Source organism: Balaenoptera musculus, chromosome 20 (assembly GCF_009873245.2).
Source record: "Balaenoptera musculus isolate JJ_BM4_2016_0621 chromosome 20, mBalMus1.pri.v3, whole genome shotgun sequence".
Classification (NCBI taxonomy): domain Eukaryota; kingdom Metazoa; phylum Chordata; class Mammalia; order Artiodactyla; family Balaenopteridae; genus Balaenoptera; species Balaenoptera musculus.
The window spans coordinates 50,921,393-50,939,417 of record NC_045804.1 but is presented as its reverse complement, the minus strand read 5'-3'; the positions used below and the strand labels follow the sequence as shown (position 1 = coordinate 50,939,417).

The 18,025-nt window shown below is 50.0% G+C and overlaps 1 protein-coding gene across 1 annotated transcript; it reads right to left on the bottom strand.

Moving 5' to 3' along the window:
• Nucleotides 1-4,444: 4,444 nt before the first annotated feature.
• Nucleotides 4,445-10,837, bottom strand: ATP1B2 (ATPase Na+/K+ transporting subunit beta 2). Its single transcript, XM_036836671.1, has 7 exons — nt 10,516-10,837; nt 8,607-8,735; nt 7,792-7,896; nt 7,478-7,683; nt 7,184-7,240; nt 6,303-6,401; nt 4,445-6,195 (listed from the first exon to the last, which is right to left on the bottom strand). Exons 1-7 carry the CDS (start codon nt 10,625-10,627, stop codon nt 6,031-6,033), a joined length of 873 nt encoding a protein of 290 aa, XP_036692566.1. The 5' UTR covers nt 10,628-10,837; the 3' UTR covers nt 4,445-6,030.
• Nucleotides 10,838-18,025: the final 7,188 nt, after the last annotated feature.

The following is an 18,025-nucleotide window of genomic DNA, read 5'->3' as shown; positions in this document are numbered from 1 at the left end:
TCGTCTCACTCCTGTAGACAGGTCACCTTGACGCTCTCTTTCTGACCAGTCTCTGGCACCCCCCTATGCTCAACATTTCTCTCGAGTGTGTCCTTAGCTCTGTTTTTATTTCTACTGTACTCCTTCAGAAAGCAGATCCATTCTGGCTCTGCCAATCATTTTGTGAGCTGATAGATTACTGGTCTGAGAATTATTAGTCCTGGGTTTTCAGGCCAGCTCTACTAAGCTGTGTGACCTCCAATGAGTCCCTGACCTCTCTGGTCCCACTTGCTCACTTCCCTCTGGCTGTGTTCATTCCTCTGACAATCTAGCCAGCAGATGTTCATTGACTGTTGCCTTACTCTGTGCCCAGGACTGTTCTAGGCTGTGGGGGCCTGTGGCAGACATGGCCCCTGCCCTCAGGCTCAGAGAGCCCAAGTCCTGTCCCACTAAGGTTTGGAATAATTTTAAAAACTTACCTCCTTGACTTCAGGAACACAGGGGTCCCCAAATCTATAACATCCAAGCAGAAGTTGTATAATGAGGAAAATGTCAAGCCATAAATGCTTTCACTATTTAAAAAAAGAAAAGAAAAAGAAAGGAACCTAGCATGCATCCTAAAAATTAAAGATATAACTTATTGAAAGAGAAAGCAATCTTGGTTGAAAGGATAAATTCAAAAGCAGGGCTTTAAAAAAAAAAAAACACTTTAAAAGAAAAGAAAGACTCAAGAGCTTGACTGAGGAAAAAAAAAAGTGAGGGCCAATTGATAACAATATTATTTAAGCTATTCCAGACCATAGGAAGAGTGGAATCTCCAATTCATGTAAAATTATTGTGGTTTCATTAATATTAAAACCTGATCAAGATACTAAAAAAACGGGCTTCCCTGGTGGCACAGTGGTTGAGAATCTGCCTGCCAATGCAAGGAACGCGGGTTCGAGCCCTGGTCTGGGAAGATCCCACATGCCGCGGAGCAACTAGGCCCGTGAGCCACAACTACTGAGCCTGCGCGTCTGGAGCCTGTGCTCCGCAACAAAAGAGGCCGTGATAGTGAGAGGCCCGCGCACCGCAATGAAGAGTGGCCCCCGCTTGCCGCAACTGGAGAAAGCCCTCGCACAGAAACGAAGACCCAACACAGCCAAAAACAAACAAACAAACAAATAAATAAATGCACGTATTTTTTTTTAAAAAAGATACTAAAAAACTAGAAGCCAAATTAATTTATAGAAATACAAAGTCTCTAAATAGTATCAGAATACACTGATGAATCAAGAGTATTAACACTATAACCAAGTAGGGTTTATTCCAGGAGCATAAAGTTGGTTTAATAGAGAACCTATCAACATTATTCATTACATTAACAAATTAAGGAAGAAAAATATCATATCAACATGCTGAAAGGAATTTGATTAAATTTCAGCAGCCACTCCTTTAAAAAAAAAAAAAAAACCCTTAATTAAAAGAGTAATGGAGCGGGCTTCCCTGGTGGCACAGTGGTTGAGAATCTGCCTGCCAATGCAGGGAACACGGGTTTGAGCCCTGGTCTGGGAAGATCCCACATGCAGCGGAGCAACTAAGCCTATGCGCCACAACTATTGAGCCTGTGCTCTAGAGCCCGTGAGCCACAACTACTGAGCCCACGTGCTGCAACTACTGAAGCCTGCGCGCCTAGAGCCCATGCTCCGCAACAAGAGAAGCCACCGCAATGAGAAGCCCGCACACCGCAACAAAGAGTAGCCCCCGCTCTCCACAACTAGAGAAAGCCCACACGCAGCAACAAAGATCCAACGCAGCCAAAAATTTAGATAAATTAAAAAATAATAATAAAAAAAATTTTTTTAAATAAAAGCAGTGGGAGTCCGTTAAATGGTATTAAGCAGAATGTGACACGATCTGTTTTATGTTTAAAAAAAAATAGTAATGGAATACTGGTATTATCCTAATGGTTAAAGACTAAGATAATTCAAACTTAAATTATGAACTATATAGGAATGCCCACTAATAATGGTTTTAGAACACTCAAGAGGATTAAAAAAAAAAACAAAACATTGGTTAAAAAAATAAATCTCTTTGCCTTTTTGATCATATGATCATGTACCTAAAAACTAACTTCTTAGTTAATAATAGATGATGTAATTAAGAGAATTCAGTAAGGCAGATGGATAGTAGATAGAAAAAAATTTTTATCTTCTTGCAAAAGCATTGAGGAATAAAGAATGAAAAATATTCCATTCAAAATAATAACAAAAGTGGGACTTCCCTGGTGGCACAGTGTTTAAGAATCCGCCTACCAATGCAGGGGACAGGGGTTCGATCCCTGGTCCTGGAAGATCCCACATGCCGTGGAGCAACTAAGCCCATGTGCCACAACTATTGAGCCTGCAAGCCACAACTACTGAGCCCATGTGCCACAACTACTGAAGCCCGTGCACCTGGAGCCCGTGCTCCACAACAAGAGAAGCCACTGCAATGAGAAGCCTGCACACCACAACGAAGAGTAGACTTGCTCAATGCAACTAGAGAAAGCCTGCGCACAGCAACGAAGACCCAACACAACCAAAAATAAATAAATAAATTTATTTATTTATTTTTATAAAAAATTATAGAGAAGAATAAGTGCCCCAAAATAGCCAATAGTTGTTTTTAAAAAGGAATGGGCGGAGCCTTACTTGCCTTGCTAGATATCAGAAAACATACTATAAAACTACTGGAATCAGATCAGTATGGCTTGGTGTACGGTAGACAAGCCAGTAATGAATCCAGAAGTAGATCTCAGCATACAGCAAAATGTATTATACAGCCGAAGTTGGCATTTCAATTCAATGGGGGTAAATAAAGGATTTTTTTTTTAAATGAAGCTGACACAACTAAAAAGTAAAATTAAACCAGACTCCTCATTCACACCACACACAAAAAGAAACAAAAATAGACCAAATATGGGAATTCCTTGTGGTCCAGTGGTTAGGACTCTGTGCTTCCACTGCAGGGGGCCCGGGTTTGATCCCTGGTCGGGGAAGATCCCGCAAGCCGAGAGGCATGGCCAAAAATAAATAAAGTCAGTTTAATTTTTTAAAAAATAGATCAAATGAATTAAGATGAATGTAAAAATTGAAATGAAATAAAATCCTGTCAAAAAAATTTACAAAACAAGAGTATACACTACTGAATGGAAACCCAGAAACCGCAAAAGAACAACTAAAGCATATTTGACTATATGAAAAACTAACCAGGAATTCCCTGGTGGTCCAGTGGTTAGGACTTTGCGCTTACACTGCCGAGGGCCTGAGTTCAATCCCTGCTCAGGAGAACTAAGATCCCACAAGCCAGGAGGTGTGGCCAAAAAAAAAAAAAGGAAAAGAAACCACTTTTAACACTAAAAGAAACCACAAACTCAAGAGGCAAACAATCGATTGGGGGAAATTCTACAATGCATAAAACAGTTTATATCTACAAACGTCAAGGAGCTCTAACAAATTAACAAGGGAAGAACGACCCAATAGAAAAAAATTTTATGCAGCCATTTAAAGAGATGAATTAGAGCTCTACCAGGCCAGGTGAAATTGAGTGAACACAGTGAGATGCACAAAATTGTGTATAATATGATCTAATTTTGGTGTAACAATGACCAAAACCCAGCAATCCCTCTGTGTGTGTGTGTCTGTGTGTGTGTACTATGCATTCATGATAAAACTGTGTATATATGTGTATGCATAAGTAATAAAGTTATTTTTCAAGGCAAATATTGAGGAACTCATTGCAAACAAAAACAAATAAGCCCCAAGAAAATAAAAATTAGCTATAAAGCCATCCACAAATACCACAATCAACACTGTGGTATAGACTCATCCATCCTTTTTTTCTATGCTTGTGTGTGTACTTTTTTTATGCACAAAACTGGGCTCCTACGTTTCATATTGTTTTGAGATCTGTTTCTTCTGGTCAATTTTCCTCATCTGTCTCCGGGCATTTGCTGATGCTAGTCTCTCCCCCCAAAACCACCACATCCTTTAAGCCCTTCGAAGCCCCCACAGGGAGTTGGTGACCACTCTGAATTTTGTCCTCACCAGCTTTCTCCCCTTCCTGGAAATACATTTAGGTCTACCTGGTTTGAGAGTTTCTCGTGTGCTCCTCCCCTCTCCTGTTAAACTGGGGAGTTCCTTGGGGGCAGGAACTCTGCCTCTTTCATAAGTGTGTCTTCCTGGTGCCTAGAATGCACATAGTAGGCACTTTATAAGTATTGCTGTAGGAAAGGACGTAGTCTTCTTGCCTGTCTTGTATTGAGTGATCTCAAGATGGTATACGTGATGGAGCAATCTAGGAGGTTGGACACTGGATGGAAGAGATCAAAGCTGGGGAGGGGCCCCCCCAGGGCTGGGTAACTCCCAGGTCACCCAAATCCACCCCCCACCCCCTTCCCAGGGCTCTTCCAAATGCTCAGAAAGGAACAACCTGCACACAGGGCTCCCTGTATGATATATATTTATATATATAATTGCTCTCATTTTATTGTACTTTATCCTCTTTTTACAGTAGATCTGACACAGGCATTAAATAACTGCAGAGAGAGACCACTGGGGTGAGGGGAGTGCAGGAAAACATGGGGACCCAAAGGGAAGAGACTCAGATCCAGTGAGAGAAAAACAGAGGAGAGTCCATCTGTGGGTGGGGTGTGGAAGCTGCAGCATCAAAAAAAAAGGAAGTCAGAGGTGAGGAAGTGAAGGACGTGGGAAAAGAAAGAGTTAAAATGCCTCTATAACTCAAGATCACAGGCAGTCCCTCATTTAACATTCTATGGGCACTATGGGGTTGTTTAAGAAGGCAAAGGGGTCTGAAGGAGATGGAGCCAAGAAATTCAGAGCCTTAGATGGAGGAGGTATTTGCAATTTTCAGGCTGGCATGCAGAGAAAAGGGAAGGAGTTAGTGATTAGTTGATAACTTGCTAAGAGAAGCCAGAGAGAGAATGGTGGGGGCATATCTGGGCCCAGGGGAAGGAGGTGGAATAGTCCCATAGCCAGCTGACGTTTCCAAGGTGGCCACTGGGGACCTAGCCAAAATGGCTGCCCCTCCCCCAGGGCGCCTGGGAAGTGGAACTTGCAGGATATTCTGGGAAAGCGAACAGGGGGAAGGGAGCCATCGGCAAAAACAAAGTGGACATTCAGCCTAGGTCAACCCCGCCCCTCTGAGTGCCTAGCTGGGTGACAGGAGGCGCTAGGAAGAGAATTTTCAAGAACCAACATGGACTTCTCCTTCAGACCCTCATTCCCAGCTCACGTAGTCAACGTGGGGTGAGAAGCCAGATGTGCCAGGAAAGAGGGAAAAGGCCACAGAGCCACCCGGTCCTCAATTACAAACGGTCCCCCTTTCAGTGGAGGGAATGGGGATGGAGAAGTGGGGAAAGACCGGCCAGAGGAGCCAGACAAGTCAAAAGCCACTGAGACAGCGACTGTCGTAGACAGGCGGAAGGCGTGGCAGACAGAGGAAGGTGACAGCAGCTGAGCTGGAATGGAGGGATAGAGGGCCACACTGGTGACCACTCTAACGTACAGAAATATTAAATCCCTATGCTGTGTACCTGGAACTAACGTAGTGTTGTAAGTCAATTCTCCTTCAATTTAAAAAACAGAATTGAGCGCCACCTTAGTGTCTGGAAGTAAGGGGTGAAATGAGATGTGTGTGTAGGTGGGTGGGTGGGCATTTTCTATAGCTCTCAGGGGATAAGAGGGCAGGGACAGGTGGGTAGCTGTGAGGACACCCCACTCACAGCTACACCACGACTAGAAAGGCTCCCAACTCCTCTGTGACCGCCTTGGGGTCCCATCTCCCTGTCCCTGACTGAGCTAGCATGGGAAGAAGATAGTGGAAAATGTGCGTAGCCAGGGAATCACGACAGACATCAGGTCGGGTTCAGAAGTAAAGGAAAAGGGACTCAGACAAGCCAGAGCTCTGTTATAAAAAATACCTTTGGGGTGGGTGAGGGAGGGATCAGGCAGGGTCAGGGATATTCCAGAAGCATCCGTAGGAAAGAGGTGGGGGCGGGAGGAAGGGGCTTCAGGTTTTGTTGATGCGGAGTTTGAAGGCCACGCGCCCAGCAAACTTGTCGCGCTCGTCGTCAGTGGCGATGTTGGCGGCGTTGACCCGGCACTCCACGTTCACCTCCACGTTGGGGGTCACATTCAGGAACTTCACGGCCACCAGGGGCTGCGTGTAGTTCACCTGGGCCAGAGGAGGAGAGCGAGGCTCCAGGCCCGCGGCAACTCGGCCTCCTCCCCAGGGCCCCGCTCCCCTGCAGGAGCCAGCACCCGGCCTCCCACGGGACTTACGTGGAACTTCTTGCCGTAGTAGGGGAAGTACATGAGGTCGATGTTGCCGTTCGCAGGGAACATGACGAAGTTGCCGAGATTCTCAGCATCTTCATCTCGCTGTGGGGGGCGCAGGAGGGTGGGGGAGAGCATGTGAGGGAACCCAGACGCTCGCCAGACTTCCCTTTGTTCCTCCTTCACCCCCACATTATCCTGTCTCATATCCGTATCCCTTGAGCGCGGAGGCTGGTGCGTTTGCGCGTGCGCAGGAGCGGGTGTCCCGTCTCTTCCATCAGACTGGGAAGGCCTCCAGGGCGCTAATGAGCCTGAAGCCTCCTACTGCCCTCCCATCCCAAATTCTTACCCCATCCTCAGGAATCGGTTTCTGGAGCGGAGCCAAGAGAGAACAGATAAATGAGTAAGGACTCAGTAGGAAACAAGGAGGGGGATGAATGAAGAGGGGCGGGAAGTTCCTAGAGAGGACAGAGGTGGGGGGAGCAGGGTTCCAAGGACAACTTAGTGGTGGCAGGTGGTGCTTACAGATCAGCAGCTACCAGATACCTAAAAAGAACTGAGGGATAGGAGAGACATGGGATGGAGAGCAGAAGACATGGTCAGGGAATAGAGGAGAACATGGAAGGATTAGGGAGAGAAGCCAGAAGCAGGGGTTTGGGTGGAGTCAGGAAGGAGGTGTCTATCCACACAAAAGAGCAGACTTCTGCATCCTAGAGAGAAGCAAGATGGGTGGCAGCCCCTTGGAGTTTGAGCCATACTGGAGCCCACTCTTACCCCCTTGTCCCTAGAGTGATGGAGCCTCTGGGAGCAAAGAAGACAGGGAGAGATGAGTGAATGACATGGAAACCATGAAGGACAAACAGGTGCACAAGGCCCAACAAACTCACCTTCCCCACACAGGTAACATTCATGCTCTGGTTTGCTCCTGCGTAGAAGTTGATGACCTGGAGCGAGGAGAGAGAGTGGTGAGGGTTAAAGAAAGAAGTTGTCAAAGACACAAGTATCCAGCCTTCCAACCACGATCTCAGCCTCCAATGGCCCCATCTCTCTTGTTCTCTCAGCCACTCAAACATCTAAAAATCTCCCAAAGCCCAAGAGCCCCAGCAAAAGAAAGCAACTGCCAGCAGATGGTAGCCCCAGCTCCCTCCTCCGTTCCCCCTGGGAACTAAGGCCATGAGTACCCGGTTCATCTTGATGAAGACACAGGGCTGTCCCGTGCTGTAACCATAGTGGGTGGGGTCCCCAATGCCAGAGCAGTCGCCCAGCTGGGTCCGGTTGAACTGGCAGGCACGTTTTGGGTAGTTGAGAACTCCGTTATCTGGTTGTTCGTAATAGCGCCCAGGGAGGCAGACATCATTCTTTTGGGCTTGGATGGAGTCATTGTAAGCTACGGAAGGGGGTGGGGGGAGAGTCACAGGCCTCATGTTCTGCTCCCAGGGTCCCCAGTCCCCTGCCCTGAGGTCCTGCACAGCCACATCACCAGCCCCATACTCACGCTCCAGGAACTTGTTGAGCTTCTGAACATGCTGGTCCCAGCTTTCAGTGTCACTGACATTGACAATGACATCAAGGTTCTCAGTCTTAGGGCGAATCATCAAGCCTAATCAACAAGGGCGAGAGTGAGGGGTATATATAAGATGAGGGACCACACACAGAGGGAAAAAGATGGACATAGGGAACACCAGGGTGAGGGACAGGTGAAGATCCAAGATCGTCTTCCCGGGAGGGAGATCTCCTGTGAACATCTGCCACCTCCCCAGATCACAGAGCTCTCAGGTGTGGGAAATGGGAAGGCAGACTTCAAGAAGAACTCCCCAGGGCTTCCCTGGTGGCGCAGTGCTTAAGAATCCACCTGCCAATGCAGGGGACACAGGTTTGAGCCCTGGTCCGGGAAGATCCCCCATGCTGCAGAGCAACTAAGCCCATGTGCCACAACTACCGAGCCTGCGCTCTAGAGCCTGTGAGCCACAACTACTGAGCCCGTGTGCCACAACTACTGAAGCCCACACGCCTAGAGCCCGTGCTCTGCAACAAGAGAAGCCACCGCAATGAGAAGCCCGCACACCACCATGAAGAGTAGCCCCCACTCGCCGCAACTAGAGAAAGCCTGCGTGGGCAATGAAGACTCAACGCAGCCAAAAATAAAATAAATAAGTAATTAAAAAAAAAGAACTCCCCAGCACATGGTGACTGGATCATCAGAACCAAACCTCTGAGAAGAGCTGACAGTTCTCAGCCTGTGCGTTCCTTTTGGATACCTGGGGGCACGAGAGCAGTTAGGGTGGCTGGTGGGGGAGCCTCATCACTCACCCGGTGTGGCCAGTCGGTCCTGGTACTTGGGGGTATGGTCAGAGACCGTCTGCAGCATCACCCACATGGTGAGGGTGAACATGGCGGTGAGGAAGCCATAGAAGACGAGGTAGAAGAGGAGGATAAAGGCTAAGGAGGAGGAAACAGGGTCAGCAGGTTCCAGGTCTCCCTCGATGACCTGACCTATCCCCACACACCCCTCTCCCACTCAGAGGTTCTGCACAGGAATGGATCGCAGAGCCTTGGGAAGCCTTCCCCTGGAAGCAAAAGGAGACAAGCTGAAAAACGGCAGTTGTGTCTGGCTTCCAGCCATGACTCCCAGCCCTTCCTGGTCCCACAGCACAGTGAAGCCCGACCTTGTGGAGGCCACGAGAGACCTAAACTCTTGTTGCTGGCACAACTCATAGTATAGGCCGCAGTCATTTTGCCACAAATTACGTTCTCAACTTCTCAACCTTCGTGGCCCTGAAAAGGCACAACATTTGATACCACTGTATCGGTACTCATGCTTGAACCTGTCTAGCACGATGACTTTCAAGATGGCATTGGCCCCAATTCACAGCCAAACTCTTATCCCATCCCTCAGGGTGTGGATGCCCACACTCAAATAGCAAAATCTCTCTCACAAAAGCCAAACCTTGAATGAGGCTCCTGCCAAGCTACAAAGTCTCTCAGAGACAGCTGTCCAGAACCTTCAACAGTTCCCCCCACCCCCCAATTCCCACACAGCACCCAGGGCAGAGGCAGGAGTAAACGTAGACCTCCAATAGCCTTTCAGGCATAGAGCTGGTCCTTGGTGGATGTGACACGTCACTCCGTCACTCCTCAGCCTAGTGTGAGCACCTGCTCTTTCCACCAGCCCTGACCCCCAGTCCTTCCATCTCAGAAGACACTTCACTCAGGAAGCCTTCTCAGATTCTCCCAAGCACTCGTGGATCCATCCCTCCAGTCCCAGGGAGTGGACTTCAAGTTTCCTGCAGCAAGGACTGCATCAGACCCACCTCAAGTGCCCCAAGTGGCTGGGCTAATGGGGACAGCATTCAATTAGTGTGGATGAACTGTAAGCTGTGTCGCACAATGTCTCCTGTGCTTCGACTCCCCAGCTTGAAAATCCCTTTCGGAAGAATTCCACCCCTCACTGGCACCTATGCCTAGCACGGGACCCTCACCCAGACGCAACTCCCTCCACGCCTCCCCAGTGGCGCCAAGGTATGGGTGGGGAAGGAGCCAAGCCACGCAAGCCCACAGACACACTGGGCCGGATGATGTACATGTCTCACCACTAGTGACCACTCCCTCCGCCTGCGACATCTGAGCCGAACACCCAGCCCCGAAAACCTCCCAATGTCACCCCGGCGCAACAGCCCCCCGCCCGCCAAGCAGTCACAGAAGGCTCCAAAACACCCGGTAGTAGGACACAGACAACTTCCGCTGTGAAGAACCCCCTCCAACACACACCCCACCTCTCCAAGACCCGCCCGCTCATGAACGTTCCCAGGGTCCAAGGGGTGGGCTCGAGCTAAAAATAGACGGGCCTGGCTAGCTAGTGAGAGTCAGAGGGAAGGAAGGGTCTCTCTTCTGGGGAAGGGGGGCGACTATGCCGAGCTGACCGGCCCCCGACAGCGAGCGCGAGCGCCGCGGCGCGGACACGCGCTCAGAGCCCGCGACCCCCCGAGCGAGGGGGCTCCGCGGGGGGCGGGAAGGCGGCAGTGACCTACTTTCTCCGCCTCCGCAGCGGCCAGCCAGGGAGATTAGACCGGCGATTCGGCGCCCTCCCAGCCCAGAGCCCGGCAGGGGGGCCGGACGCCGGGGACCCGGGAAGGGAGCTAGGGCTGCGCCGGCGGGACCTCGTGTCCCCGGGGCGTCGCCCGGCGGACCCCCCACCCCTCGCGCGGCCGGCCCCGCATACCCCAGCTGGTCCCGGTGCGGCCCATGAACTGGTGCGTCCTCGGGTTCCACACGAACTCCTTCCACTCCTCAACCACCTGCCCGCAGCTCTTCTTCTCTTTCTGAATGACCATCTTGACGGCTGGGGGCGAGTCCCGCGCGGGGCGGGGGGCTACGGAGAAGCCGGGGTGCGGCGCGTGAAGCCCCCTCACGCACCAGAACGCGCGGGAAGCAAAGGCAGCGGGGGCGAGGGAGAGCCGCCCCTCAGATATGCAGCTGCTGCAAATTCCGGGGCGCAGGGCCACACGGTGCGGGGTGCTGGCGGCGCGGCGTAGGATGCACAGAACCTAGGCCCCCCCCCACTGCAATGAAAAGGGGGGTTGTCCGAGCACGGGAGGATAAAAAGGGAAGGGGTGCGAACGCAGCTTCACCCCCCAAACCTCCCAGAAGCAAAACGAAAAGAGATGCAAAAATAGACGGCTGCAAAACCCCAGAGAAGCGCATAAAAAATCGGGGTGCAAAGAGGCAGAGAGAGGTGGGGGAGGGGGCCGCCCCGAAATCCGAGATGCAAAGAGGCTGTGGAGGGGGGTCAGGTGACCGTTCAAGGCTCTTCTGCCTAGCGGAGACCGCCACACCAGCGATGGCTCGGCCGCGGGGGTGGGGTGGGGTGGGGACGCGCAGTTGGGGGGGGACAGGCAGGGATAGGGGTCCCCCGGGCGGAGGCTCCGCTCTTCAGCAGTGCGGGGCCGGCAGCCGCGGCGCGCAGTCTATATACTCCGCGGCTCCGGGGGTGCCCGCCCCCTTCCCACCCCCCCAGAGGCCCCGCCTCCTCGCTGCTGGCCTGGGCGACTTCATGCATATGCAAATTTGGAGAAAGGAATTGGGCCCGCCCCCCTGACGCCTCTTCAGGACCTAGAGGTCTTTCCCTTACCCCCACCCCAGGTACTGGACTAGATGTGGGTGGGTGGAGAGGATAGAGGGCGTGTCCGGGCGGAGTAGAGGGTAAGATAACCCCAGAGAGACACAGAAGACAGAAAGGAAAGCAGATATATGCTGAGATGGGGGCCCCAGGCAGGGAGTTAGAAAGAGACTAATACCCAGGAGACAGGGCAGAATGTGAGACGAATAGAGAAGGAGCCAGAGATCAAGAAAAACAGATCGAAGAGACCAGCTGAGGTACTACACCAGGTGGGCTGGAAGCTAGAACAGGCCTCAAAGAGATCAATAGAGGCCACCACAGGAGGGAAATTCCCCCTATGGGAGCCGCTACCAATCCCCCCGACACCTCCTACTCCAGTCCCACTGCCGCTTCTCCCACCACGTGCTTCTCCCCAAGCCTGGGGGCTTCCCTGCTTTCCCACCACATCTCTCATGAAACCCTTCCAGGGACTTCCCTGGTGGCGCAGTGGTTAAGACTCCGCGCTCCCAATGCAGGGGGCCCTGGTTCCATCCCTGGTCAGGGAACTAGATCCCACGTGCATGCCGCAACTAAGGAGCCCGCCTGCTACAACTAAGACCTGACGCGACCAAGTAAATATTAGGGGGACAAAAAAGGCCTTCCAACACCGCATTCCCAGCCCCCAATACTGCCCTGAGACCCCAGCCCTGGAGCCCCATCTGCTTAGGTGTTCTGCCTCCTCCCACCCCCATGTCTGAACTCTCCTTCTCATTTGCCCATTTGGGTCAACAGACATTTATTGAGCACCTACTAGAGACCTTGTGCAACCCACCGCTGGGGAGGTAAAGTCGTGGTTCTCACAGGGCTCCAGAGACCCACAGTCTAGTAGGGAGGTACATGGGCCTCGAAAGACCTCCTGTTAAGAATCATTATCTGGCGCACCGCGATGAAGAGTGGCCCCCGTTTGCCACAACTAGAGAAAGCCCTCGCACAGAAACGAAGACCCAACACAGCCATAAATAATAAATTAAAAAAAAAAAAAGAATCATTATCTGGGACTTCCTTGGTGGCGCAGTGGTTAAGAATCCGCCTGCCAATGCAGGGGACACAGGTTTGAGCCCTGGTCCGGGAAGATCCCACATGTCTCGGAGCAACTAAGCCCGTGCTCACAACTACTGAGCCTGCGCTCCAGGGCCCGCAAGCCACAACTACTGAAGCCCACCCGCCTAGAGCCCATGCTCCACAACAAGAGAAACCACCGCAATAAGAAGCCCGCGCACTGCAACGAAGAGTAGCCCCTGCTCTCCGCAACTAGAGAAAGCCCGCATGCAGCAATGAAGACCCAATGTAGCCAAAACTAAATAAATAAATTTATTTTTAAAAATGTTATTTTCTTTTTAAAAAATATTTATTTATTTAGGCTGCGTCAGCTCTTAGTTGTGGCGTGCAGGCTCTCTGGTTGTGGTGCGCGGCCTCCAGAGCACGCAGGCTCAGTAGTTGCAGTGCGTGGGCTTAGTTGCCCTGCGGCATGTGGGATGTTAGTTCCCCGACCAGGGATCGAACCCGAGTCCCCTGAATTGGAAGGCAGATTCTTAACCCCTGACTACCAGGGAAGTCCCCAAAATGTTATTTTCTTTATCTAGAATAACATTAAATAAATTTAAAATATCATGAAAAGTCGAGAGAAGAACCATGGAAGAAAGGAAAATATTTTATATTTTAGTACCCGAACGGCACTTTTTTCCTGCTTTTTGAACAAGGGATTCCACATTTTCATATTGCACTGGGTCCCACAAATTATGCAGCTGGTCTTACTTCAGTCCCTTCTGCAGCAGACTCTGGATTAATTTTCTCAAAATACAGTTTTTTTGTTGTTGTTTTTGTTTTGTTTTGTTTTGTTTTTTAAAGTAAGCGGTACCTTATTTTATTTTATTTTTTTAAATTTATTTACTTTTGGCTGTGTTGGGTCTTCGTTTCTGTGCGAGGGCTTTCTCTAGTTGTGGCAAGTGGGGCCCACTCTTCATCGCGGTGCACGGGCCTCTCACTATCGCAGCCTCTCTTGTTGCGGAGCACAGGCTCCAGACGCGCAGGCTCAGTAGTTGTGGCTCACGGGCCTAGTTGCTCCGCGGCATGTGGGATCCTCCCAGACCAGGGCTCGAACCCGTGTCCCCTGCATTGGCAGGCAGATTCTCAACCACTGCGCCACCAGGGAAGCCCCTCAAAATACAGTTTTAATTAGGCCACCCCTCAGCTCAAAGGTCTTCGGTGGCTTCCTGTGACCTTGCAGGATGCAGTCCTGATTCTTCAGTCTAACTTTCAGGGTACTCCATGTCTAGACCCAGTCTGTATCCCCAACCTCCTTTGCCACTAGGCCCCAACTAGTCCTCTGCTGGAGCTGAGCTGGCCACTCCTGGGACAGGCTGTGCTTACTCCTGACTTTACACCTTTGTCCATTTTATTTCCGCATCCTGGAAGACTGCCCACCCTTCAGAGTCCAGCCCCGACTCCCATTCATTCATTCAATGTGTACCTAATGAGCATTTGCTTAGAGCCAGGCACTATTCTGGTTCCTGTGTTCCTGGGACTCCCATTCCAATAAACAATAAAAACAAACAAATTAAATAATGTTAATATTATGCAGAAAAAAATAAAACAGGGTGATGTGCCAGAGTGCCTGCATGGGCATGGATGGCCTTACTGAGGAGATAATTTTTAATTGCCCCAAGTAACCCAAAGGAGCCATAGGGACATGTAGGGGAAGAGCTTTCCAGGTGGAGGGAAGGGTGAGTGCAAAGGCTGGGCTTGAATGAGGGACAGCAAGATTGGTACAGCAAGAGATCTGAGAGGTAGGCAGAGGCCAAATCAAACAGGTCCTTGTACGCCAAAGGGAGTAGTTTGGATTTTAATCCAACCATCACAGAAACAATTTTAGGATTTTTCTGTGGGTTTTTTGTTGTTGTTTGTTTGTTTGTTTGTTTGGCCGCACTGTGCAGCACATGAGATCTTAGTTTCCCGACCAGGGATCGAACCCATGCCCCCTGCAGTAGAAGCACAGAGTCTTAACCACTGGACCGCCAGGGAAGTCTTAATTCTACGGTTTTCAGCAAGGGATTGACATGATTAAATTTAATGAAAATCACCATGGCTGCCACGTGAGAGTGGACCATGGGAAGCGAGGAGACCAGGTAGCAGGGCTTTGCAGCAGTCTGGGTGGGAGATACGGATGGCCTGGACCAGGGCAGCAGCTTTGCAGATGGAGACAAGAGGATGGGTTCAGAATCTATTTAGGAAGTAGAATGATGACCATGGCTAGTGCCTAGGTTTTTTTTTTTTTTTTTTTTTTTAGTGCCTAGGTTTTTGTCTTGAGCAACTGGGCTGAAAACTCTTGTATTTTATCTTTTCAGCTAGACTGTAAGCTCTTTCAGAGCAAGGCTTTCTATATATCCTCCATACCCAAGCAACCCACAGAGCTACCGAAGATAATGCCTGGTTGCTGAATTGGGCTCAAACATGGAATGGCTCCTTCTATGAGAAACCTCAGGGAAGCAACTTGCCTTTTCCTTCATCAGTTAAGGAGCACGGAAATGGGCCAGTCTCGATCTGGAGAGATGAGGCCTGGATCTTACCCTCAACACACACAGCCTGGCAAACACAGGCCTGCAGATGGCCCCCAGACTGTTGGTTCAGTCTCTGCCCTGTACCCCAGGCTCACTTGGAAAAGAAAGAATGAATGTCTTCTGTACCTTTAGGGCAGTTCTGGGGTAAGGCTGAGCTAGTGTTGCTGCCTTCCATGCCTTCTCCTAAAGGTGAGGTCAGCATGAGGAGGGTTGGGGGTAGGGAGGAAAGAACACGCTACTCCATGCAGCATTGGTGTTCACAGGGAAACAAGCTGAGGAAGGAGTGAGGGGGCAAAGAGCCATTACAAACCTCCAACCTCTTTCCGGAACCCAGCCCTCCCTCCAGCATCTCCAGAAAGGAAGAAGGGAATAAGAGCTCCCACACCCCCTCTCCCATACCCAGAGCCTGTCTTAGGTCTGTGCCCAATGACTCCCTTCCCCCTACCAACCAAATCCCAGGGACTCAGCTGTTTGGGTTCCCAGCAAGATGTGTCTTTGTAGAGACAAGAACAAGTAAAGAAGAGGGCTCCAAAACACAGATAGGGGGGCAGGGGGAGGAAAAGTAGGGGGTTATTATTTCATGGGTACAGACTTTCAGTTTTACAAGGTGAAGAGTTCTGGAGATGGATGGTGGTGATATTTGCACAACATTGTGAAGCTTAATGCCACTGAACTGGACACTTAAAAATGGTTAAGATGGTAAAAGACTGAGGAAAACTGACTGGCTTGAATTTACTATTATAGCACCTCTCCTTTCTTGCAATTTATCATGGTCTGTGTAATGGCCTAGAGTGTCTTTATTTTATGTGATGAAGGTATGTGTGATTTTATGAAGGTATATATTTGTATTCTGTAACCGTTAAAGACTTAGCCTGACTTTAAACCATGCCACCTGGAACTAATGTATAAATGTTTTTTATCCGTTGGCTTTTCATTTCATCCATGTATTCAATATATCTTGATTAAATTGTAAATTCCTCAAAAAATTGGTTAAGATGATAAATTTTATGTTATGTGTATTTTACCACAATTTAAAAAAAAGGAAAGAAACACAGATGTTCCTCCGCTGACTAGATCAAGCCCCAACTCCTCAGCAGGACATACAAGGCCTCTCACCCCATGGCCCAAGGAGCCTTCCCAGTCTGCCCTCATTCCATCTCAGCCTGCCCCCGGTTCAGCCACATCACACACCCTTCCTTATCTTCCACACCCGGCAGGCTCAGACTTATATTTCAAGAACTATGCAGGAGGCTAATGATATAAACAAGAGCAACATCTCTCATACAGGGAGCACTTGCTATATGCCAAGCACTGTGCTACACATCTGACTTACATGATTCCACCAAACCCTCCCGGCAACCCTGAGTAGGGTGACTTGCCCATTTTGTAGATGGGGAAACTGAAAGGTAAAGAGGTTTAGTCATTTGTTCAAGTTCCTGGCACTTCCTAAGAGATCCCTATTAAATCATTTTACATATCTATCTCTCTCCCCAGACCCCTGTTCTCCAGGACCAGGACCAAGTCTTATTCATTTCTGGAGTCCCTATGGAGTACCTAACACAGTGTTTGGCATACTATCAGGGTCCAATAAATGTTAGTTGAAAGAAAGAAAGAGGGAGAGAGAGAGAGAGAGAGAGAAGGAAGGAGGGAAGGGAAGAGAGGTAACACACAGGGTGGAGTGAGTGGGTAGACCAGGCTTGGAGCCTACAGCATATGCTGTCAAGCTCCAGAATGGTTTTTAGGGGTGTGGGAGAGGCAGGGGACACTGGGCTGGCATTGTAGGTGCCCTTGGTGGGAGCCTGGCAGAGTCTGTGTAAAAGCAGAGTCAGTCTTAATGAAAGAGTGTAGACAGCTCTGGATGGTAATCAGGAATCTTGGAATCTAGGGCAGGCTGGAGAAAGAGAGGCTTGGAGCACAGTGTCCTGGACAGGACGGGGTAGAGGGAGGAGAGAAAAGCCAGCCCTTGGGAGATTCCTCAGGGACACAAGGCCAGGAAGTTGCCACTCAGAACAACCCCCTTGGTGGGGACCAGGTGTGTTCAAGCCCTTGAGCCTCTCTCCCCACTGGCTTGCTCATACCCGAGACCCCCACAGGACTGGTTTCTTTTCAGGTTTCTATTCAGGTCTCTGCTCAAGTGACACTGCCTCAGAGAAGCCTTCCCTGACCACCCGGCTAATGCTGCCCCTCCCCTACCACCCTTGATTCTACTACAGGATTTTATTCCCTTTATAGAGACAACCACTATCTGAAATGACCTTGCTTATTTATTTTTGTTTATGGACTATCTGGCTGTCTCCTCTCTTATACTGTGAACTTCATAAGCGCAGGGATTGTGTCTATCCTTTTCATCAATGCATTCTCAGTGTCTAGAACAGTGCCTGGTACACAGTAGGTGCTCAGTAAATATCAGTTGAATGAACTTTTTCAAGTGGCCCAGGCTGACCCTGAACATTGCCCAGGGACCAGAGTTGAATTTGGGCTCTCTGGACATGCTGAGGACTCTCCTGCAAAACACTCTGACGGGAAGGAGGCAGCTATAGACTTGCAAACTTGAGATTGTGAGGGTCCAAGGAGGGGCCTAGGATGTGTCTTCCAACCCAGAGACTCTCTGGGGTCATTTAGGTCCTGGCTGATCCTTGTAGAAGGGGGACAGCAGGTCCAAAGAGTGACTCACCCTGTTGCCTGGGTTACTGGTAGGAAGATCCTTGTAACCTAGGAAGCTGGGACACTGGGATCCCCATGGGGTCTGGTGATGGGGGATGGGCATGAAGTTTCCCAGGGAGCTGGGGGCTGAGGCAGGAGGGTACCCCAGGGAGGAGATAGGGCACCAGGATTCTCCAGAGGTCTGGGGGCTGAGGGCTGGGTCACCATATATTCTTTAAGGGCAGAGATATTCCCCACTCTGTCTGTTCTTTCCAGCTGGGACCAGCACAAGCCAGTTCCTGTTTAATGGAGTAAAGACAAATTTGTCTGGGAACGCAGTTAGTGGGCCGAGATGAGGAGAGATGGAGGCAGCC